Source organism: Vicugna pacos, chromosome 10 (genome assembly GCF_048564905.1).
Source record: "Vicugna pacos chromosome 10, VicPac4, whole genome shotgun sequence".
In the NCBI taxonomy this organism is placed as follows: Eukaryota; Metazoa; Chordata; class Mammalia; order Artiodactyla; family Camelidae; genus Vicugna; species Vicugna pacos.
In genome coordinates, this window is record NC_132996.1 from 69,075,393 (window position 1) to 69,098,269 (window position 22,877).

General features: G+C 52.1%; 3 protein-coding genes, 1 long non-coding RNA gene and 1 pseudogene across 9 annotated transcripts; 4 read left to right on the forward strand and 1 right to left on the reverse strand.

Moving 5' to 3' along the window:
- Nucleotides 1-93: 93 nt before the first annotated feature.
- On the forward strand, nucleotides 94-10,295 carry SNX32 (sorting nexin 32). The gene is given in 16 exon segments (XM_072970860.1): nucleotides 94-411; nucleotides 6,287-6,391; nucleotides 6,785-6,895; nucleotides 7,034-7,155; nucleotides 7,342-7,402; nucleotides 7,404-7,466; nucleotides 7,628-7,731; nucleotide 7,800; nucleotides 7,924-8,029; nucleotides 8,190-8,268; nucleotides 8,493-8,532; nucleotides 9,306-9,392; nucleotides 9,514-9,597; nucleotides 9,599-9,674; nucleotides 9,750-9,835; nucleotides 10,159-10,295. Coding segments are annotated over 16 exon segments (1,215 nt in total). The 5' UTR covers nucleotides 94-375; the 3' UTR covers nucleotides 10,213-10,295.
- Nucleotides 2,573-2,873, forward strand: LOC116285488 (small ribosomal subunit protein uS14-like; annotated as a pseudogene).
- Nucleotides 10,296-11,605: 1,310 nt separating the features above from the next.
- On the reverse strand, nucleotides 11,606-15,566 carry CFL1 (cofilin 1). Its single transcript, XM_006216716.4, has 4 exons — nucleotides 15,019-15,566; nucleotides 12,815-13,122; nucleotides 12,464-12,540; nucleotides 11,606-12,243 (listed from the first exon to the last, which is right to left on the reverse strand). Exons 1-4 carry the CDS (start codon nucleotides 15,466-15,468, stop codon nucleotides 12,131-12,133), a joined length of 948 nt encoding a protein of 315 aa, XP_006216778.1. The 5' UTR covers nucleotides 15,469-15,566; the 3' UTR covers nucleotides 11,606-12,130.
- LOC140698829 (uncharacterized) lies at nucleotides 14,308-16,067 on the forward strand. 2 transcript variants are annotated; one of them, XR_012076815.1, is made up of 2 exons: nucleotides 14,308-15,394; nucleotides 16,000-16,067. It is a non-coding gene; the product is annotated as an uncharacterized lncRNA (long non-coding RNA). The 2 variants fall into 2 exon arrangements; XR_012076814.1 differs by lacking the exon at nucleotides 16,000-16,067 and adding an exon at nucleotides 15,539-15,720.
- A 388-nt stretch (nucleotides 16,068-16,455) lies between these two features.
- MUS81 (MUS81 structure-specific endonuclease subunit) lies at nucleotides 16,456-22,515 on the forward strand. Of its 5 annotated transcripts, none has more exons than XM_031690902.2 (16): nucleotides 16,456-16,612; nucleotides 17,444-17,657; nucleotides 17,753-17,882; nucleotides 18,115-18,197; nucleotides 18,756-18,854; nucleotides 18,971-19,039; nucleotides 19,188-19,273; nucleotides 19,560-19,700; nucleotides 19,852-19,947; nucleotides 20,031-20,152; nucleotides 20,246-20,343; nucleotides 20,892-21,008; nucleotides 21,096-21,497; nucleotides 21,573-21,676; nucleotides 22,177-22,260; nucleotides 22,353-22,515. In XM_031690902.2, exons 2-16 carry the CDS (start codon nucleotides 17,523-17,525, stop codon nucleotides 22,417-22,419), a joined length of 1,833 nt encoding a protein of 610 aa, XP_031546762.1. In that variant the 5' UTR covers nucleotides 16,456-16,612; nucleotides 17,444-17,522; the 3' UTR covers nucleotides 22,420-22,515. The 5 variants fall into 5 exon arrangements, with proteins under 5 accessions (XP_031546762.1, XP_072826425.1, XP_072826426.1 ...); XM_072970324.1 differs by having other exon boundaries at nucleotides 16,457-16,612; nucleotides 16,855-17,657; XM_072970325.1 differs by having other exon boundaries at nucleotides 16,457-16,612; nucleotides 17,025-17,657.
- Nucleotides 22,516-22,877: the final 362 nt, after the last annotated feature.

Below are 22,877 nucleotides of genomic sequence, written 5' to 3' on the forward strand. Positions count from 1 at the left end.
CACGAGACGTCTGCGACCCTAGAGCCCCCACGAATCCAGCCCCTACGCCATAGCCCATTCCTGGCCCTTTTAGTTCCGTGCTTCCCCTTAAAATGTGGGGCCTGGGCACACGAACGACAGACCTTACAGCCAATGGTGTCCCGCACCATAAATCTGGTATCCAATCAAAAGGCGACGCTGCGAGGGCCCGGCGTGGGAACCACGCCCGACTCCAGGTGACTCTTTGGCAGGGAGGGGAGAGTGTCTCCATCAGCTGATAGGATCCCCATTCCAGTCCGTTCTTCGAGGCGAGTTACTGGGGACCAAGCTGCGGGATCGTGCGGGCAGTGTGACCTGTCGCGGAATCTTTGTGTGCTGTAGTCGAGGAGGAGAGTGATGGAGGAGCATCAAGAGGCTGGGAAGGAGAGCAAGGTAGAGAAAGGATGCAACCCCCTCTTGTCAACCTCCGCCTCACTCCATGATACCCAGTGATGCCCAATCAGGGAGTGGGGTGAGTGTGTGTGTGTTCGCGCTCACGCGTGAGCTAGAGAGAGAAGATACCTGAGAAGGGGGTTTGGGCGCCTCTGTGGCATCTGCATGGGGACTGGTGAAGATGCCAAAGGAGGCAGGGTTTACCTTTGACCTGACAGATGGAAAAGGACCTGTCACTCTTACTCCTTCCCTCCGCAAAATCGACGCATGCTGATTTGTTGGGGAAGAAGAGGGAAGGATGTTAGGGATTGAGAAAGGGCTTGAGTACCTTCCTCCTTTCCCAAGGTGAGGGGAATCCTCAGCACTAGTGGCTTCACATGTGTATCTGTATTCATATAATCGTAAGTCCATTCATTCTTCATTGTCTCCTCTTGACTTCATTTAACAAATAGTTTCTGAGCATCCTTGTGCCAAGGCTGATTGGGGCTGGACATACAGAGGTGCACACTTTTAGGGATTGGAGGCATATACTTGCGACTGAGGATAAGGATGCAGCAGCTATGGGCCATCTTTGAAGTCCCATCTTCTTCAAGCAGTTACCAAGCAGTGCAGGTCAGAGCAGAGATACTAAGCTGGAAGCAGACAGGGGCGTTGGGGCCTACTGCACCAAAAAGCCAGACTGTGTGTTTTGTGTGTGCGTGTGTGTGTGTGTTGTGGGGTGTGGGCAGTTGGACAGAGGAAGATCCTGCCCTAGGGATGTCAGAGAAGCCAAGAAGTGAGGAGTAGGGTTCAAGTGGAGTTTGGAGAGGTGAGAGGGGTTGAGAGACACAAAGTATGGAACAGAAGGCATCTGTTTCAATGTTTATGTTCATATTCATGGTTAAATTAGTTGATACATATGAAATGCTTAGAGCAGTGCCTGGCATATAGGAAGAGCAAATATGTTAGCTATTATATTATTATTATTGTTATCATGTGGGATGCTATGTATTCTGAGGATGTGCTGGGCTGTCAAACTAATGGGTGCACCCCCAACCTTTATAGGTGCCAGGCTGTCTGAAAGTCCATTCTTAGACCTTGTCCTCTAGAGTGAGCCATTGACTTCTCCAAGATTCTCCTTTAAATATAGAGAAAGGAAAATAATAATAAATGAGTATGTAAGTAAAAATATTGTAGAGGAGAAAATGAAATAATATAAAATACTTGACTGATCTAACAGAAGTCAAGAAAGAATGGATAAAGAAACAAAAGACAGATGGGACAAAGAGAAAACAAAAAGCAAGATGGCACGTTTATAGCCTACTATATCAGTAATTACAATGATGATGAATGGGCCAGACACTGCAATTAAAAAATAATTTCAGGTTGAATTTTTAAAAGACAACTATATCCTGTTAAACAAGACATGCTTTATAAGGACACAGAAATACTGAAAAAAATAATGAAAAATAAACACTATGAGCAAACTAACCGAAAGAATGCTGGTGTGGCTTTATTAATTTCAGACAAAGTCAACTTTAAGATAAGATAGAAGTATTACTAGAAATAAAGAGGGATATTTTATAATGATTAAAGAATCAATTCAACAGCAAGATAGAACAGTCCTCAGTTTTTTGCACCTAATAACATAGCTTCAAAATATGCAAAGTAGAAAATTACAGAATTAAAAGGAGAAATAGACAAACTCATAATTACATTTAGCGGTTTAACACAACTTTCAGTAAGTGTCAACAGACAAAAAAAATTAGTAAACATTTAGAAAATTTTAAATAACATTATTAATCAACTTGATAATTGATATGTGTAGAACTCTATACCCAACTACTGTAGAAAACACATTCTTTTCAACTGTACATGAAACATATAATGTATTTTGGTAAATACATTGCACTATAGAGAAAGTATCAACAAATTTTAAAATACTGAATTCATATGGAATGTGACCTCTGGCGGGGAAGTTATACATCAGTGGTAGAGTGGGTGCTTAGTATGCACTAGGTCCTGGATTCAATCCCCAGTACCTCCATTAAAAAAAATAAAACTAATTACCCCACCCCTACCCCCTAGAAAAGAATGTGATCTCTGATCCAGTAGAATCAGCTAAGAATCAAAACAAAAAAGGAACTAGAAAAAATTTGAAGAGCGCATGCGTGCGCTACCTCTTTCCTTTTGCCTCGTTGCGTCCGAGGAAGCAAGATGGGTCACCAGTAGCTGTACTGGAGCCACCCTAGAAAATTCGGCCAGGGTTCTCGCTCTTGCCGTGTCTGCTCATACCGGCACGGTCTGATCCGGAAATACGGCCTCAATATGTGCCGCCAGTGTTTCCGCCAGTACGCGAAGGATATCGGCTTCATCAAGTTGGACTAAGTGAACGTCCTTGAATGGATCGTCCAGCACATCTACCCTATGCAGAAACAATGCTAATTCCTTGTATATAAAATAAAAATTTCAATTATGAGTGATTTAATGTGAATGGAAGAGTCAGTGATAATAGAAATCTTTTTTTATTTGCTGTTATCTTCTCAATGGATTTGTCTTCAAAATATGTGGCTTATTTTCCCTCAGTTACATAAAAGTATTCATACAGAAAAAAAAAAAGGAACTAGATTCTAAAGTATTTAAAAATTAACCAGCATGCCTCTAAGTAATTCATAAGTCAAAGATATTATTATGGAAATTAGAAAAATTTTACAGAAATTATTTTGAAAAGATGACATATCAGAACTCATGAGATGCAGTTAAAGCAGTGTCTAAAGGGAAATTTATACCTCCAAATGCATATTTTTGGGGAAAAACAATGTTGAAAAGTCAGTGATCTAATTTTAATCTCAAGAAGCTACATAAAGAGGAGCAAATTGAATCCAAGAAAGTAGAAGGAAAGAAAGAAAAAAGAGCAGAAATCAATAAATAGAAGATAACTTTACATTAGAGAAAATCAATAATGCCAAAAATAATTTTTTGAAAATGTTAATAAAATTGATAAGCCTCTAGCAAGACTGATAAAAGAGAGAAAGAGCAGGAGGGAGACCAAGAGGGTGAAAGGAAGAAAACATTGATTACCAATATCAGGAATGCTAAAGGGCACATCACTGGAGATGCTTCAGACATTAAAGAGATAATAAGAGTGTTTAATAACAAACTTATGCCCACAATTTAGAGAATTTAGATGAAAAATAAACTCCTTAAAAAATGCAACTTACTGAACCTGAAATTAGAAGTAAAAAAACTGAGTAGTCCTATGCCTATAATAGAAACTAAATCTGTAATTTAAAACTTTTCCAAAAATACCTAAGACCAGGTAACTTCACATGTGAGTTCTTTGAAGCATTAAAGGAAAATTAATATTATTCTTATATAAATTATTCCAAAAAGGAGAAATGGAGGGCACAATTTCAACTTATCTTAGTAGGACAACATAACCTTGATACAAAACCCATTAAGAGAAGATGGACGATGATGATGGTTGCATAACATTGTGAATTTACTTAATCCCACTGAACTGTTCACTTAACAATGGTTAAAATGGTAAATTTTATGTTATGTATATGTTAACACACACACATACACAAACCCATCAAGAACATTATAAGAAAGGAAATATATGGGTTACTATCTCTTGTGAACATAGATGCAAAGATCACAAATAAAATATTAAGTTGATAAGCAACGTATAAAAAGACAGTACGTCATGAGACGGGCCTTCTCTAAGGAATCCAAGGTGGTTTAATGTTTGAAAAATTAATCAATGGAAATTCAGCACATACACAGAATAACTGGAAAATCTATATGATATCTAATAAAGGAAGAAAAAAATCGATAAAACTCAAAACTTACTAAACCAAGCATAGAAGGGAGCCTCATTTACCTGATAGAGTATCTAAAAACATCTTCAGGATTAAATTTTCAATGCATTCCCTCTGAGATCAGGAACAAGCCAAGAATTTTCTTTATAACCATATCACCACTTTTGCATTGTACTGTTAAGTCCTAGCAAGTACAGTAAGGCAAAAAATAAAAGCTATGAAGCTATGAATAAAAGCTTGGAAAGGAAGTCATTATTTTAGATTGTAGGATTGTATATATAGGAAATTCAAAAGAATCTACAAACTACTAAAAGTAGTAAGTAAACTTAGCAAGGTTCCTGGACACAAAGTACATATATAAAAATCAGTTGTGTGTTTCTATATTCTAGCAACAATTAGAAAATGAAATTTAAAAAATATAATTTAAAATATCAACAACAGCAAAAAAAAAACAAACCTAGGAGTAAATCTAACAAAAGATATGCAAAATCTTTACAGAGAAAACTGCAAACTGTTAACAGAAAAATTAAAGAAGACCTAAGTGATTGGGAAGATATTCCATGTCCATGAATTGGAAGAGTTAGTATCGTAAAAATGTCTGTCCTTCCCAAATTGATCCATAGTTCCAATGTAATCTCAATCAAATACCCACAAGTTTTTTTTTCGGGTGGAAGTTAGCACACTGATTCTAAAATTTATGTTGAAATGCAAAGGATCTAAAATAGCCAAAATGATTTTGAAAAAAAGCTAAGTTGATTCTATCTGATTTCAAGTTTGCTTATCAATTACAGTAATCAAGAGAGTGTGATATTATCAAAAGTATGACCATATACATCAGTGCAACAGAGAATACAGAACTGATCACACTTAGATCAACTGATCTTCTGCTAAAGTGTGCACCAAAGCAAATCAATAGTGAAAAGATAGTCTTTTTTAAACAGTGTTAAAATCACTGGATATTTAGATGACAAAAAGGAATCACAACCCATTCCTTTTACACTGTATACAAATGAATTGAAAATGGATCATAGACCTAAATATTAATATGTAAAAATGGATCACAGACCTAAAACTAATTTCTACAAGGAAAAAAATAAGAGAATATCTTCATGGCCTTGGAGTAGGGATGTTCTTCAAGAGTACACAAAAATCCTTAACCACAAAAGGCTGATATATTGAACTTATAAAATTATAAGCCATTAAGAGAGTGAAAAGGCAACCCACTGAGTAGAAGATATTGGCAACACATATAACTGCTGAAGGGCTTGTCTCCAGAATATGTAAAGTGTTTCTACAAATTACTAAGAGAAAGATGATCAGATTTTATAAAGAGGACGGCAGGGAGGAGCAAAAGACTTGAATAGGCACTTTAAAAAAGAAGATATGTAAATGGCCAATAGGTACATAAGACAATGTTCAACCTCATTCCTCACAATGCAAGTTAAAGCCACAGTGCACTGTCACCGCACCTCCACCGGTATGGCTGAAATTGGAAATAGCTCAGTGCAAGAACGAACTAGTAACTTGGTGCCTCACCGATCTTTTCACTTAGAGAAATACGAGTGCTTGGCCTACAAGTCAGGGCCTCTTGGCACTAAAAGTAGTGAATGGAATGGTCTCAGGACCCCCTCAAAACAGGTGGGAACATCTCATCCAACTCACTTTACACCTGGTGAAAGTGCACCTGAGGTAACCCCCTAGGAAGGGGTGAGCAGGTAGCTGAGGAAGTGCCTGGGGTTTGGAACAGAGAAACTCTGTTCAGATCTGGTCTGGACACTTTGCAGCCGTATAATCTTGGACAAGTTATTTTCTCTCTCTGGTGGTCTCAGAGCCCAGGTCTATAAAATGGGGAGAATTCTACCTACTTCAGAGGATGGAAGGGTGAGAAAGTGTAACAGTAAAGCCATGAGCAGTGACTTCTCAGGATCCCTCTGGGGGTAGCCAGATGGTGACCCCAGTTGTGTGGTGGAAGTGATGCCACTGAGGTGGGCTCCACAGGAGGACCAGAGCTTGCGGCGAGGTTGGGCAAAGGGGCAGTGGTCAGTCTTGTCAGGGGCCCCCTTCCCCCACAGCCTTCCTCCATCTCAGTGGATCTGCAGGGAGACAGCTCCTTGTCGGTGGAGATCTCTGATGCGGTCAGCGAACGGGACAAGGTGAAATTCACTGTTCAAACCAAGGTGAGGCTGCTTGGGGTGCAAGGGGGTGGTTCAGATGGCTGCCAGTGGAGGCTTCCGGGGCCTGATGAGCCTACTCCCCTTAGCTTCTGCTCAGCTGGGGGGCAGATGCCAACACAGCCTTGGGCCCTGTTCCTCAACCTAGCTCTTGCGCCCTGGCCCTCTGAGAAAGTGGGCATCTTGTCTAGTCTCTGAAAACCTTTGCCTAAGGCTCCAAATCCTAACCATCTCCTGTCCACCATCCTGAGGGAAATCATGTACACTTGAGTCCCAACTTGGGCCTCACCTGGGATGTGGGATTGGGGAGGCCCCAAAGTGGGTGTCCAGGAAGCTTGAGGGGTGGAGGTTTTGGAGAGGGGAGAAGAGACACCTAAACACAGGCTTTCCGGCTTTCAGAGCTGCCTCCCTCACTTCGCCCAGACCGAGTTCTCAGTCGTGCGGCAGCACGAGGAGTTCATCTGGCTGCACGATGCCTTCGTGGAGAATGAGGAGTATGCCGGCCTCATTGTGAGGAGGGGCTGGTGGGCCGGGTGGCAGGGGCACTGGGCACTCGGGTGAGGAGGAAGGTCGGTCCAGGCTTCAGGGTGCGGGTCATGGCCATCTCGACAATGAGAGGCCTCCCAGCTCTGTCCCTCCTTTGAGCAGATACCCCCAGCCCCTCCAAGGCCAGACTTTGATGCTTCAAGGGAAAAACTGCAGAAGTCGGGTGAGGGGGACAGCTCTGTCACACGGGAGGAGTTTGCCAAAATGAAGCAGGAGCTGGAAGCGTGAGTGCCACTTCCCTTCCTTGTGACAAAGCCCTGTCCCCAGCTGGGGAACCCCAGTATTTTGCCCCTGACTCTCCCCTATGGGTGCTTAGAGACCGTGCTCCTCACCCCAGGGCTGCTGAGGGGGAAGAGAGCAGGGTGATCAGAGCCCAGGAGGGCCCTTGAGCAGCCTGCCATTCTCTGCAGGGAGTACCTGGCTATCTTTAAGAAGACAGTTGCAATGCATGAAGTCTTTCTGCAGTCCCTGGGCAGCCCACCCCACCCTGCGACAAGACCACAACTTCTCTGTCTGTTTGGAATACGGCCAGGATGTGAGCCAGGCGGGAGACCTGGGGTCACCCCTGGGGGTGAAAGGGCAGGGCTCTAAGTGGGCCCAAGCCTCCATCTCTTCAGCTCTGCCAGTGGCATGTGCCTGGGGCGGGAGGTGCAGATGCTCACCCTCATATCATTACCCTCCCCACGCATGCCTCAGCTGAGAGTCCGAGGAAAGAACAGGAAGGAGCTTCTTGGGGGGTTTCTGAGGAATATCGTGAAGTCTGCAGATGAAGCCCTCATCACTGGCATGTCTGGGCTCAGGTGACTCCCAGGGCCCCTCTCTGGATGCAACCCAGGGCCTCAAGTCCACAGCAAACACTGAGGCCCAGGGTGGCAGTGGGAGGGAAGCCACTGGTGGGGCCTAGCCTAGACGGAGATTTGCCATCCCTGGGTGTCTGTGGTTGACATGTTCCCGGTGACTTGGTGTAAGTGGGTCCTGTCTGGCTCCCTTAGGAGGTGGATGATTTCTTTGAGCATGAGAGGACCTTCCTGCTGCAGTACCACATCCGCATCCAGGATGCCTGCCTGCAGGCAGACCGAGTCATACACTCTCACAAGAGTACGTAGGGCCTGAGGGGCCCTGGATTTCCCACCCCCTCTCCCCAGTGGTCCTACTCCCTGGGGGGAGAAGAGAACAGAAATGCCCGGTGTCTGTCTGAGGCCACAGACACCAGGGATGGGGCTTGACGTGCAGACTCTGATAGAGGGCTTTTCCCCAGCTTGCCTGGCAGAGGGTTTTAACCCTATCTCGGCTGCACTGAACAGTCTGGGAACACAGGAAGTCAACCAGCTAAAGATGTGAGGACTCCTTCTCACCCACCCTGCTCTCTTTCTATGCCTGTAATACTGTGTCTGCCCATGAGGGGTCACTCTGTGGAAGCCTACCATCAGCTCCAGGTGGGAGGTGCAGAAGCTCCTGTTAGGCTTTGGGAAAGAAAGGTTTCCCCGAGAGAGGCCTGAAGGAAGAGAGGCTTTAAGCCCCACTAAGATCCCTGCCCTAACTCCTGCCCACTGCCTCCTAGGAGCTTCCTCAAATTGGCAGAGCTCTTTGAACGGCTAAGGGTGAGTACTGCCTTCTGTGTTGAAAGGCCACCCAATGATCCACTGCAGGGAAGAGTGTCTGAGGAGAGGGGAAAGCTCCAGGTTCATTTTTGAATGTTCAGTGGTAACTTGGGCCTAGTGATGCCCTGACTCACTCTCCAGGATAGTTTACTAAGAGGTGGAGTGAAGACAGGGATCCAGCCTCAAGTGTGTGTCGTAAAGGAGGAGGTGGTGGCAGCCGGGCTGGTGAGGCACACACAAGGATGTGCCACGTGCCTCTGCCAGACTGTGCTGTGCTGCCAGTATCCTTCCCCAGGCACACCCTTCCTAAACTCTTCTCTAAGAAAGTCACTGGAGTGTGTCAATCTTTCTAAAATGTCTGTTGGATTCCACCTCTTCCCTGTTCAAGGCCCTTCAGTGACCTTGCCCCTTCCAGAAATTACCCAAGACACAAAGCCCAAAGTCCTTAGCTTGCATTTTGGACCTTTTGCGCTCTGGCCACTGCCATCCAAGTGCCCCCCACCCGCCCCCCAATTAGGGTTCCCTGAAAACTTATCAGGGCTTGCCACACCTGCAAAGCCTTTGGCTGTTGTCTAATCCCTACTCAACCCCCAAGATCCAGATCAGATGCCACCTCCTTTGTGAAGCCTTCCTCAGTCTGCTCCCCTGAATGTCAAGGTTTCACCTAGAGTGGCTGTCAAGTGACCCTGCTGGATGTTTAGATAAACAGCAGCACCCCAGCCCTTAGCTGCCCCTCTGCTAGCTCCCTCCCCAGCTTCCACCTTCCTGTTCAGAAACTAGAGAGCCGAGCGGCTTCTGATGAGGACCTGAAGCTTTCGGATTTGCTGAGATACTACATGCGAGACTCACAGGCAGCCAAGGTGAGAGGTGGCCCCAGAGCAGACCTCAGGGTTGAAGGCCAGTGGGACTGCAGCCACCAGGGAGGGCAGGCAGGCAGGTGAGGGCTGTGGGCCAGTGATCCTGCGCCCCTGCTGACCCCAGGACTTGCTGTACCGGCGGCTGCGGGCACTGGCTGACTACGAGAATGCCAACAAGGCACTAGACAAGGCACGTACCAGGAACCGGGGAGGTGCGGACCGCGGAGAGCCACCAGCAACTGTGCTGCCAACGCTTTGAGCATCTCTCTGACTCAGCCAAGCAGGGTAAGCCCCACAGCCCTGGAGCCCCTGCCTGTAGGCTGCCTACCCTGCCAGGGTCCCTCTTCCTCTCCTCTCCAGAGCTCATGGACTTCAAGTCCCGCCGCATCTCCTCCTTCCGCAAGAACCTCATCGAGCTGGCAGAGCTGGAGCTCAAACACGCTAAGGTGAGCCCTGCAGCATTGCTGAGCCCTCTTGCTGTCTTCCTGGCTTCCCACACCTTGGTCTCTAGGTTCTTATCAAGTGTCTTGGAGCATAGGGCGGGGAGGAGGGTGCTGAGGGGAGGTTAGTAAGCCACAAGCAGCCCTAACTGTTCAGGGCCACGGTTCCCCAACTTGGGCCAAGACCCTTCCCTTATCATCAGTATGAGGCTTCCTTAAATGCTAGCTGTTATTGCTGAGGACAGGGATGTGGAGAGGGGACAGAAGGTGTGGAAAGAGCAGCAGGATGGCAGCAGATGGGAGACATCAAGAACCTGTCTCCTTTGCAGGCCAGCACCCTGCTTCTCCGGAACACCTTTGTCATCCTCAAGGGGGAGCCTTAGAGCCTGCTCTGGGGTCTTTAGGGACAAAAGTCCCCGACTCCCCACCCCAGGAGCCACTAGTCATGCCCCATGACCCCTCAGGGGAAGCCCCACCCCACCCCAAGGTGCCAGGCCCTGTAAGAGAACAGGGCCACCTGGGCACTGTGTTTGGCCACAGGTAAGCAGAGCCACAAACCTCCCTCCCTAGGGGCTGAGGGGCAGCCTCCACCCACCTCTGGCCCATCTGTTTCCAGCCTGTTCACAAATAAAAAGCCTGGATTTGTAGCAAGGAGGCTTGCTTGTCCTCACTTCCTGTGGCTCCAGGGCCACCAGCTACATCCTCAGTACTGGGGCACCATGGTAGAAACCCCATCTTGGGGGTGCACTACAGCTCTGTCTTCAGCCATTTTCCAGTGTCAGAGGCTCTCTACAGGAAGGTACAAGACCTAGCACTTGGAACCTGGGAGCAGTCTTCAAGGTGTGCCACCACTCCCATAAACCCTGGCACAGACCACACATAAACCTCAACACCCATTTTCTGATGGAACTACCCCCATCCTGCCTCCCTCCCAGATACTGGCAAGCTCCCAGGAACTAAGGAACCAGCTCTAACTCCAGGCTTTCTTAGGACTGACTGGGAGGAGAGGTATAAACCCTGCTACTACCCCTAGGGCAAAGATCCTTTATCTGCTAGGCAGGTGAAAGCCCAAAGTACAGGCTGGAAAGAGCCCTCAGAGATGCTGGCAAAAGGCTTGGGGCTCCAGCCAACACCCTCTTGGTTACACATGGGAAGGTGGGGCCCAAGACACCTGGGTCTGAAGTCCTGGGCTCCACCTGGCTAGCCCCACCCTGGACTCCAGCCACATCTGCAGAAGGCCAAAGGCTCAACCTGCTTCTGACTCACTGTAGCCACTGGACTCATCCCTCATAAACGAGTCAGCCATCCAGGAAAGAAGGCAGAGAAAAGACCAGAGAAATATCGAAAGTGGAGAAAAAGAGGCAACTAGTAACTTGCAGTCTCACAGCCCACATCTGGGCAAAGCTGAGCAGGTAATCAGAGAATGGGCCTCACTATACTGGTGCCCACGTTGATCAAAGCAACAGAAGCAGCTCAGGCATTAAGCCCTTCTGTTCAAGGAACCCCTGCAGCCAGCGGCAAACACTCCCTGGCTCAGCTACCTCCTAAACAGCCAGTCTGGCACCGACTAGGGCACCAGAATACAAACAGTGGAAACTATCAAAAGGGAGGCCCAGTCACTGGGACCAAGTGAATGTGTGGGGGCTGGATGGAGGTAGGGTACAGAGAAGAGATGCTGCTCATTCTCCCAGCCACCACTGCCCCCCCTCACCAAGGTCCCTTGGGTCCCAACCTTGAAACAAACATCCCATTAGTGAGCCATTTTATTGTTGTGTGTTTTTCTTTTTTTTTTTTTTAATTGAAGGTCCCTTACTGGTCCTGCTTCCATGAGTGGCTGTGACCAGGGGAAAAGGGGAGGGGAATCAGGCGGCGTGGGGAGGGGTCATCTCCACAACATTCCATTTATACACAGAACTAAACAAACAAGCACAGAGTCACTATTGCGGTTAGAAATTGGCAGCATGGGAAAGGAGAGGAACAAGTGGGGAATTGGGGTGTCGTTAAAAAAAATACAGGCCCCCCCAAACAGGGGTGCCTGGGGGGAACTTGGTCTGCATCAACCCAAGAGGAATCAGAAGATCAAAAGCGGTTTGGGAAGGCCAGAACCTTCAGGGGTGGAGGAAGGAGGAGGAAGAAGGTCCAGGGGGTGAGGGAGCTGTTTGGCAACTGGGGTGAAGGGACTGTCCTCCCCCTGCTGGGATTCCCCCCAGCCCCTCCGGTCTGGCAGGAAGGGGGCAGCTTATAACCCCCGTGGGCAGGTCTGGGGCTGCCAGATGCTCCAGGCAGGGGGTTGGAGGGGGCTCACAAAGGCTTGCCCTCCAGGGAGATGACAGCGCTGCCCCCCAGCTTCTCAGCTAGGGTGCAGCGGTCCTTGACCTCCTCATAGCAGTTTGCTTGTAATTCATGCTTGATCCCTGTGGAGAAGAAGGAAGAGCATCTGTAAGGAGGAGGCACTGGGCTGGGGGTGGGAGGTGTGGCTGGGAAGGAGCCAGTCAGAACAGATGGAAGGGACTAGGCTCTCCTCCAGCAGGCAGGAGAGAGGAGAGGGAGGGATCTTCTTTATCATGCTATGCACTGCAGCCTGCAGCCAACGCCTGAGCAGAAAGGAGGGGCACCGCCAATGCTGGCCCTTACCTGTCAGCTTCTTCTTGATGGCGTCCTTGGAGCTGGCATAGATCATTTTGCTCTTGAGGGGTGCACACTCAGGGGCCCTAGAGGGAAAGAGTGAGACAACTGGCAGCAAAGCCCACTCCTCCAAGTCTAGCAAGTGCCCTCAAGTGTACATGACTTCCAGAAGCCCCTGAAATGGCCCTTAGCACTCAAGCTTTTATCAAGTTCCTCATTGACAAGAGTTCTGTTACAATGTCCTCCCCAAATGCACACCTTTGGGTTAACCAGGAGCCACAGACCTTCCTGTCCTGAGAAGGGGGTGTGGGACAGAGCTAGGGCAGGTGACAGGGGAAGGTGCCTACAAGAGGAGCTTACCAGAAGATAAACACCAGGTCTTCCTTCTTGCTCTCCTTGGTCTCATAGGTGGCGTCATAGAGGGCGTAGCGACAGTCCTTGTCTGGCAGCATCTTGACAAAGGTGGCATAGGGGTCGTCTACAGTCTGGCCCACATCACCTACCAGGATCTCCTTGCCCTCCTCCAAGATGATGTTCTTCTTGTCCTCACTCAGGCAGAAGAGCACGGCCTTCTTGCGCTTCTTCACCTCCTCTGGTGTCGACGACTTACGCACCTTCATGTCATTGAACACCTTGATGACGCCATCAGAGACAGCCACACCGGAGGCCTAGAGGGCGAGCCATATGTACCTCATAAGGAAAAGGTTTCTGGGACTTACCCTGATGTTCCTCCTTTGCTTTCTTAGAAGTTCTGTCTGGATGCCAACAAGGATAATCCCCAGCCCCAAGAGATCATTAATACCCTTCCAAGACTGTCACTATTTCCCCACCCAAGTCACTGTCAAAGGACCAGATGTGACACAACCCCAGAATAGCACAAACAAGATCTTTGATCTCATAATTCAACATCATTCCTCCCCACCCCAACATCCTGCAGCCTAGAAATTGAAGGCCTTAAGAAACAGAGCCTTGGCCAAGATGTGAGTCCAGAACTAAAAAAAAAAAACCCCAGACTACTGGCGCGTTTCCTACTCACGGAATTCAGTATCAGCTTCTTCATAAAGTGCTGAATCAGAACTTCAGATAATAGAAGAGAACCCAGACACTCAGATCACAATCACCTCTAGGAGAGAACCAGGACCCCACAATCCTGGATGGGACACGAACGGTGCTCAACAGTTCCAGCAAGTCCATCAGAACCATTTAGTGCTGTTATTACAGAAAGTATCCTCTCTTCTACTGGGATCTTTCTGAACCAAAGCAGGAACCACAAACCTCTAATTAAGGCCCTACCTGACAACTCCCCGTTCACAGGGAAAAATGCAAGACCCAAAGGTCGCTGATATAAGTCAGCAGTCGAAATTCAAGTGCTCACAGTCCTTGAAGGCTCTTCAAACTTACATTGTGGGTCGTGTTGGAGGACACCCTAGCCAGAAGGAGTGAAATCTGCCCCCGCTCCCGGAACTGCAGAGGAAGCCGGCCACGTGATCGAGCCGCTTCCGGAGTAGGCGGGGAAAGGAGACCGGCTATACTCAGGGCCTCCCCGAGAAAAACCCGTACCCAGAGGCAGCAGCACCTCCAAGGCCTCAACCCCAAGGAATCACCTTTAGGGACCAACTTATCACTCCCCTCTGCTGCGGGCCCGGGCAAGTTACACAATCTTCGGCTCTTGCAGCCGTCAAGCCGAACACAGGGGGCGGGGTGGTTTCCGGGCGGTGTCCGCCTGGGTCACTTCCCTAAACTCGGCTCCACCCTCAGGCCCCATCCGGGAAAGCCGACGGCTCCGCTTGTCCAGGGCTTGGGGCCCAGCAGCCAGGCCTGAGCTTTTGTGCGCACGCGCCGGCCGACAGCGCCTTTCCAGCCTTTCCCGGGTGTACTCGGTGGAGAACCCAGCTCGCCTTAACCGCTCGCTCGCTCCCGAGTACGGCCGTGGTCTCTGCGGTGTCCACTCGGTGCTGGACGGTGCAAGCCCCTAATCCCAGACGCCTGCTCTCGAACCCGAACACCCTCGCATCCCCGCTAGCCGCCGCCCCCGCCCTTCGCGGGCATCCCTGCCACCTGCTCTCGAGACAGACCCGTCTGCGAGGGAGGGTGACGCGGAGACAGGAACAGCCCTTGGGTGGGGCGCGCGCGCCGAGACCGCTCGCGCGCTTTTCCTTCGCCGCCCCCGGGCCTGGTTAGGATGCCGCGTGCTCCCGTCGAGCGCGCGCCCTCGTGAACTGACTCGCTTCGACACTGCCGCGGCGCGCGCCACCGGCTGCTCCGCGAAGGGCGGGCGCGCGCGTACCCTGGACCCCTCCCCCACGGCCGGTGTCCGCGCGGGCGCCACAGTGGGGGAAGGGAAGGGAGTCCAGGGGGCGCGCGAGCGACGTCCGAGCCGGCCCTCACCGGCGCCCGCGGGCGCGCACGCGCGTCCCAGCGCCTCCCGCCCCTTAGCACGAGACCCTCATCCCGCCCGGGGAGCTGGGGGAGGGGGTGCCGACGTCGCTCTCCTGTTCCCTCCCGCGCGCGCAGACGATCGACTGGCAGCCGCCTCCCCTCCGGCGCCGTGGCCTGCCGCTCACCATGTTTCCGGAAACGAAAAGGAGATAGCAAGGCGAGCCAGAAAAGACAAGAGCCGCTGCAGCTGCTGCCGGGATCCGACTGAACGCGGCCTCTCCCGGCCCCTTCCGTTTAGTATGAGCCGCACAATGAGGGGCGGGGCGGGCTTCCGGCGCTCCCCGCGCGGGCCGACGGGAAATGAAGTCCAAGCGTCCTGCGCTGTCCTCGGGCTCGCTGGGTAACAGAGTCATCCTCGTCAGACAGCCTCCCAGCACCACGTTGCCTATTGGGACATGTAGTCCCAGAGAGCTGAGAGGGGCGGGCCTATGGTATGGAGAGCGCGCCCGTTGGTCGAATTTCCCAGGAAACGCTCTGGACTGAACGTAACCCCGGCATTGGGTAATATGACTAGAAAATAAACCCCGACTTCGCGGCTTTTTACCCCGTAGCGGAACGGTTTTCCTAAGATCCATCTTGGCACTTTATAGATCCCTGGGTCTGAAAATTTTCAGTGAGCTAGTATTTTGCTTTTCTGAATTGAAGCAGATATACATTGGCCTGGAATCCAGTCCTAGAGCAAGGAGAATCGCAAATATAGGAGCCTTCAATTCAATAAACATTCATTAAGCATCCTCCATGTGCAAAGCTACGCTTGTCCACTGAGAAAAGGCTGTATGCAACTTCAATAAAATAAGAGTAAATTAAAAAAAACAGAAGGAAAAGGCTACAGGGAAGTCTTTGTACTTGTTTAAAGGTGTCTGGCAAATTCACGAGGGCAGGAGTTCGTGCATTCAATTCAAGGATCATGTGCCTTTTTACTAGACGATGAAAAAAGAAAACATACTACACCAGACTTAAATCTCGCTCTCGAGTTGATAACCAGCATATGGTTAATTTAATACCTGCAGAAATTGAGATACAACCTTCAAAAAAAGAAACTGGGTGGGGGACTCCGGGAAGATTTCGTTGGCTTAGAACGAAGACTATGTCTTCTTACTCTGCAGGAAGAGAAGACAGGGTCGCAAACGAGAACTGGGGGCCCTGATCCTGAACGCGGAATAAAGAGTGTAAATGAATAACTGGAAGCCTGGTCTTTACGACCCCGGGAGCGACGCCCGAGAGTGGGATATGTCGCAGAGCATGCTGGGGGTTGTAGTCGGGGACATCCCGCTGCATTGCCCACCACCAAACTCCCGGGGGCCCCTGGTGGGGGCCGCAGCTCGACCGTCGCCTCCCGCAGACGACCCATCCCCTGGAGGAGACGGGCTACACCTTTTTTGAGCTTCGGAGTTTCCAAGAGCAACGAGGAGGGGGAGGGAGACTTCGCAGTTACCCTGGAGACGCGCTCCCGCCCGCCCCTAGCTGCGGGATGCCCTAGATGTCCTTATTAGGACATGAGACTAGAAGGGGCGGGGCCAGCCCGAAAGCCCGCTGGAGGCTCCTTATAAGGCAGCGTCGGGCGGGAGTGCGGAGCTGACTGGGGGGTGCGGGATCGAGGCAGGGTGGAATCTGGCGGGGCGGGCCTGGAGCTACCGTGCCCGCCTCCGCTCCTGTAAGGCCCCAGACCTGCACCTCGCCACTTCCGGTATAGCAACTTGGGGCTGTTCTAACTTTCTGGTGAGACTCTCATGCTTAACTGGGACCCCTTTGCATTGTTCCCATTTTTACCGCCCTGAGGGTTCCCCACTTCCAACGAATCCCCGAAACAGCGAAGTGTTCCCCCTTTGCCCGGGCTTCTCACCCCCAGGCTGCTACCCTGAATCCAACAACGTGCCCATTTCAGCCCCTTCCACATGCCGCTATGCCTAGCACCTCCTACTTGTCCCCCTTCTACTTGTCCTCTGTCCCCCTTTCCCCAGTCTCCAAGCTTTGGTCTTTCCTGCGTGTCCCCGACTTCGCGACACTCCTCCACCGCCTGGATGGGGGAGGCCCAGCTCGGTATCACCATTTCCTCGGAGGGTCCTTCAGCTTCTCACGCGTTACCTTTGTGCCCTCGTCCCCTGTACCTAATTCCTAATGTCTCTCCTAGAAATATACCTGCACCCATTTGTTCCCCCACCTCTCGGGCTCTACACAAGCCCAGTCAGTCCAGCGTCCTCGGCTAGAGTGAGACTGAAACTGACAGCCTCAGGTTACTCGGTTAAATCCCGCCCCGGCTGGACCTCCCAGCCATAGGGAGGCGCTGTCCTCCCTCTCGCCTGCACAAAGAGGACCCCGCTCTCAAATCTGGGGTGGGAGGAAGGGGCGGGTTAAGGCCTGGGTGGGGCGCATCCAAAAGGTTGGTTCTGGCCGGGAGCGGCGGGAGGGCGAAAGGCCGGGAGACGGCAATAGGCCCCAACCACTTAGAGTAGTAGAGGGGCGGGAGGGCAAAAGAAGACAGCCCTCCGGTTAGTGCCCCGCGTAGGACCACGTGATTAGAGAGGTCCCGCCCTCCTCCGCCGGAAGCAGGTGTTCGAATCCCGTGTGCAGAACTGGCGGCGTCCCAGTCCTGCCGGCGTGAGGCGCCCGAGGACCTGCCCTGGTGCTCATGGCAGCGCCCGTCCGCCTGGGCCGGAAACGCCCGTTGCCAGTTTGCCCCAACCCGCTCTTCGTACGCTGGCTCACCGAGTGGCGGGACGAGGCAGCCAGCAGGGGGCGTCGCACGCAATTCGTGTTTCAGAAGGTAGGTTCTGGCTAGGCCTGATAAGGGACAGGTGCTGGCGAGGCTAGAGAACTAGGCCCACCTTGAACCGGTACTGTATCCCCTACCCCCGCCAGGCGCTGCGCTCCCTCCGGCGGTACCCACTGCCCCTGCGCAGCGGCAAGGAAGCTAAGATCCTACAGCACTTCGGAGACGGGCTCTGCCGAATGCTGGACCAGCGGCTGCAGCAGCACCGAGCATCAGATGGTAAGCCCTGGAAGCAGGGGTCGGTGGTCCCCTGGACCTCCCCCAGTTGCAGCCTCCGTAACCATATGGGATACCTTGGCTCCAGGCTCCCCACTCGTGTCCAAGCTTCTGTTTGACGTTGGGCTAATGGCTGATTCTTTCAGAGCCTCACTGCTCTCACGAACCACATGAGTATTGGCAGCATCCTACCTGGATTCCAGGGTCTGGAGTTGACTCTTTTCTGCTCCCACAGGTGACCATGCTCCAGGTTCATCTGGAGCGAACAGTCCAGCCCCGGAAAGGCTACCTGCTGAAGTTCAGGACTCGTCCATGCCAGTGAGGAGGGGGCAAGGGAGTGGAGGGGAAAGCAAGAGTACCAGGAGTAAGATTTTCTGGCCTGGGGGACTTAGCAGGGCAGGGTCCAGATCTCCCCACCAGTGATGCCTGGCCTTGGGCAAATGAATTCTACCTGATGCTTAGTTTTTTCATCTGTAGGTGTGGTTATTGATTTATAATCATGTCAGTTGAGAGAGTTCCGTGATCAAGTTATTCACAGGGCTAAACCCAGTAAATTGGAGAATATGCTGTCATTGAGTTTTCCTGCCTTACCCGTTCTGTTCTGCAGCGGGTGGTAGAACTGAGGCTGGGCTGGGCAGATTACACCCCCCACCCACTACGCCCTGAAGCTATCCACTGGCTCATCTCAACTTGGCAGGAAATCATTCCATCACGTGGCCCATTTTACAGATAAAGAAACTTGAGAGACAGCCGAGCGACTTGCCCAGGGCCACATAGCTACCTGAGATAGAACCTGGACCTCAGCTCTGCCAGGAATTCAGTCTGTGACAGTTGGTTGGCTTTTGTGTTCAAAGCCCCCGACCCCGTACCTTTCAGGTTTCAGCCCAACTCAAAGCAGGAGGCTCTGGCAGCTACTGGCCAGCTCGACGCTCGGGGGCACGAGCAGTGCTGCTGCTGCTGTACCAGGAACAGCTGGTGAGCGCCTGGCTCCACCTGGAGTAGGGGGACTGAAACAGTAGGGCGTGAGGCTCCTGGAGGAGGCTGGCTCAGGCACTGAACCTACCAAGGTTATGTTTCTGCCTTGGTTCCAGAATCCCAGTGGCCCTGGCTTCCTAACCAAGGAGGAGCTGCTGCAGAGGTGTGCCCAGAAGGCTCCCAGGGTAAGCACTGACGTGGGGAAGGACAGAACCAAGGGGCTCTGGATCTGACCCTGAGCCCACTGGAGGCTGCCATTCTTGGGAGCAAGCCTTGGTATGGGACATATGGTAGCGCCAGGCACTCTCCAAGGGTCTTCTCCCCTCTGAACAGGTGGCCCCTGGCAGTGCTCGGCCTTGGCCAGCCCTCCGCTCCCTCCTCCACAGGAACCTGGTCCTCAGGACACACCGGCCAGCCAGGTGGGGCTGACTACATGGGATGCAGGAGGCAAGGAGGGGAGTATGCATGACATGCTGAGCGTGACCCTGTGGTCTGAGAGGCACTTGCTGCAGACCTGGGCAGGTCCAGAAGAAGCTGCTGTGAAGGGCAAGAACACAGCTGGTGGGAGGAGGGTTTGGGAACCACTGGACTTGTTTGTGCAGGGTCGCCAAGGCTAATGAGGCCAGCGTAGCTGGGGGTAGGTAGTAGAGCCTGCCAAGTATGAGTGAAGAAGGAAGATCTGTGTTCTCTGTCTCCACCTTCCAGATATTCACTGACCCCAGAGGGTCTGGATCTGGCCCAGAAGCTGGCTGAGTCAGAGGGGTTGAGCTTGCTGAGTGTGGGCATAGGGCCAGAGGAGCCCCCCAGGGAGGAGTCCGAAGTGCCAGGAGCAGCCTCAGCTGAGCTGTAAGGAGGAGGGAGAAAGTGGGTAAATGGGAGAAGGAGGGGTCTATAGCTGAGCTGTGGCTGCCCCCCTCCTACGGGTTGGGGGAAAGATGGCCCTGGCACAAGAGTTCTGGCCTCACACACACCCATCTTCTTTCCTACTCCCCTGTAGTGGTGCCAATGAGGGGAGCGTCCAGCAGCCACCCTTGGAGTTGGGGCCTGGAGAATACAGGGTGCTGTTGTGTGTGGATGTTGGCGAGACCAAGGGGTGAGGTGGGAGGAAGTGAGGGAGAGAACGTGGGGGGCAGCCCTGGTCTACCCTGACTTGTGCCTCCCACCTTGGGATTCCAGGGCGGGCCACAGGCCAGAGCTGCTCCGAGAGCTACAGCGGCTGCATGTGACCCACATGGTGCGCAAGCTGCATGTTGGGGACTTTGTGTGGGTGGCACAAGAGACCAGTCCCAGAGACCCAGGTAAGGAGCACGGAGAGGCAGGTGGCTGTCAGGGGCAGGGCCTGGTGGGTGGGGGGATGTGAGCCGACAGGACCCATCTTGGTCTCTCGGCAGCACGACCTGGAGAGCTAGTCTTGGACCACATTGTGGAGCGAAAGCGCCTAGACGACCTGTGTAGCAGCATCATCGATGGCCGCTTCCGGGAGCAGAAGGTTCTTCACTGGCCTCCCCGCACTCCCTGCCCCTGCCTGCCCAGAGGCATGTCTGGGTGGCCCCAGGGCAGAGTCCCTACAACCCCAGCCACAACCCCTCTAGAGCTGCTCCAGGGCAGCCCTGAGATCAGACCTCTTTAGGCCCCACCAGATGCATAGGTGTGCAGGGTGTCTGGGCTGGGCTGTGGGGCATATTAAAGGTCTCTAGGGAGTCAAGCCCCTGCCACCTGGGGAACAAGGCTCACACTCCACCTCCAGTGGTTGTATCTTGGTGTTGGCTGCTGAGCTGACCCCACTCACCCCACCGTCAGGCCACAAACAGGCCAAGGGAGGCTTGAAGAATGGGCGTCGTTCAGGGCTTTCCGTGCAAAAGTAATCCTGTGAGCAAAGGCATGGAGGCTGCTCTGAGGCAGGTAGAGACTGGGAAGGTTGAGAAGGTGAACTTGTGGTACCAGGGTCTCACGGCAGTTTTGAGGGTGACATGACAGACAACTATCTTATGGGCATCCAGGCCTGACCCTGCCCTCCCTCCACGTCTGCCTCCCCAGTTCCGGCTGAAGCGCTGCGGCCTGGGGCACAGGGTATACCTCGTGGAGGAGCACGGCTCAGTGCATAACCTCAGCCTTCCTGAGAGCACGCTGCTGCAGGCTGTCACCAACACTCAGGTGAGCCCGGAGGGCAGGGCCAGGCGGCTGGGGCCCTGTGGTATGTGACTCCAATCAGGAGCCTCTCTCTCGGGCCGTCTTCCCCAGGTCATTGATGGCTTCTTTGTGAAGCGCACAGCAGACATTAAAGAGTCAGCTGCCTACCTCGCCCTCTTGACGAGGGCCCTGCAGAGACTTTGTCAGGTGAGCAGGTGCCTCTGTCCGGCACTGGTCCCTACTTGCTTGTGCTCCCTCAAGGAAGGTGAGGTGAGGGAGATCTCTGTTTCTAAGGCTGGCCCACTGAGGCCCAGGATTGGGCAAGGACTGCCTAGGGGTTGTTCCCTACAGCTCTGGCCTGGCCTCAGTTCCCTCTTCCCTCAGGGCCACACCCTCCGCAGCCGCCCCTGGGGAACCCCAGGGGATCCTGAATCAAGGACCGGGCCTTCCCCTAACCCTCTCTGCTCACTCCTCACCTTTGAAGACTTCAACGCAGGAGCCATCAAGAACAAGGTACTGCCTCTGCCCAGTTCCTCCTTGTGAGTCTGGCCTTGGACCACTCCTGACATGGTCCTCCCCCAACCCCAGGCCCAGTCTGTACGAGAGGTGTTTGCCAGGCAGCTGATGCAGGTGCGTGGAGTGAGTGGAGAAAAGGCAGCAGCCCTGGTGGATCGGTACAGTACCCCTGCCAGGTAGGCCCCCGAAGAGCCCCTGTCCTCTGCCCCTGCCCTCCCTGCATGGAGTTTAATTCAAGCAATGCTTTGTGGAGTGATCTGGCTCTGTGAGGGCTGGGCAGACCCAGCTGACACCTAGAGAATTCATTGGAGGTCAGGTGGTGAGGAAGACAGAGCCAGCCAGGAACAGTCAGAGTCTCAGGTGTTGGGAGGAGGGAGGGGACATTCTACTTGGTACAGCAGAGAGGGCTTCTTGGAAGAGGAGGCTTGGCCATGAAGACTGGGCCAAGAAGAGCCATACTTGGGAAACATTTGCAGGAGCATGACAGGAGGGGGAGCAGGACGGAGCAGGGCCTTGAATGCCAGCTTCAGGAAGTGTGGCAGTGGTCCTGACTCCTCTAATCCATGCTGACCCCTTCCTGCCTGTCTCCCGTGATGCTGGCCCAAGCCTCTCAGGATGGGCCAGCAGTCAGCCATTGTCAAGATGTAGAAACTCAAACTCCTCACCCCATCTCCAGCCTACTAGCTGCCTATGATGCCTGTGCCACCCCGAAAGAACAGGAAATGCTACTGAGCACCATCAAGTGTGGGCCACTGCAGAGGTGAGGGTGACAGACAGACCTGGAGGGAGTGGCTAGGGCTGGGGTTATCATCACCCAGGGCCTGACCCTTACCTGCCTCTCTCTTTGTGCAGGAATCTGGGGCCCGCTCTAAGCAGGACCTTGTCACAGCTCTACTGCAGCTATGGCCCCCTGACCTGAGCTTCGCTGCGAAACAGGCCCCAGCCTCCATCTTCCCAGGCTTGCCAGCCTTTTAACTGGAATCTTTGGGCTATAATAAAAATCTAAGTGTTTGCAGCTTTATGTGTTATAGAGGAGATGCCAGGTCCCAGGGATCTTTTAAAATACCCAGGTAGGAAGTGGGGAATCCATCTGGTCCAGTGGCTTTTAAATTGAGCTCCTCAGAACCTTTGGGGTTCCCTGGTGGAGCACTGAGACTGCCAGGGAGATGGAGTCAGCGAGACGTTCCAGCTTTGAATCTAGTTTATCAAAGTTCCCTGATCAAGTAAAATTTCCTTTGATAAGAAGTTCTGCAGCTTGGACAAGAAAAGTTTAAAAAGCACTAACAGTCTAATTGCCCCATTTTATGGATTGGAAGACTGAGGCTCAAGGAGCTACTAGGCTTTGTCCAAGTTGATAGTGTGAGGCCAAGCTAGGAC

Excerpts from the sequence above, each read along its gene's own strand:
- CFL1 (XM_006216716.4), bottom strand. The coding sequence starts at position 15,468 with ATGGATCTTAGGAAAACCGTTCCGCTACGGGGTAAAAAGCCGCGAAGT. Across the intron at positions 13,123-15,018 it reads TTTTCGTTTCCGGAAACATG|GCCTCCGGTGTGGCTGTCTC; the intron begins GTGAGCGGCAGG and ends CTCGCCCTCTAG. Across the intron at positions 12,541-12,814 it reads GACCTGGTGTTTATCTTCTG|GGCCCCTGAGTGTGCACCCC; the intron begins GTAAGCTCCTCT and ends CTTTCCCTCTAG.
- MUS81 (XM_031690902.2), top strand. The coding sequence starts at position 17,523 with ATGGCAGCGCCCGTCCGCCTGGGCCGGAAACGCCCGTTGCCAGTTTGC. Across the intron at positions 20,344-20,891 it reads GCCGCTTCCGGGAGCAGAAG|TTCCGGCTGAAGCGCTGCGG; the intron begins GTTCTTCACTGG and ends CTGCCTCCCCAG. Across the intron at positions 22,261-22,352 it reads AAGTGTGGGCCACTGCAGAG|GAATCTGGGGCCCGCTCTAA; the intron begins GTGAGGGTGACA and ends CTCTTTGTGCAG.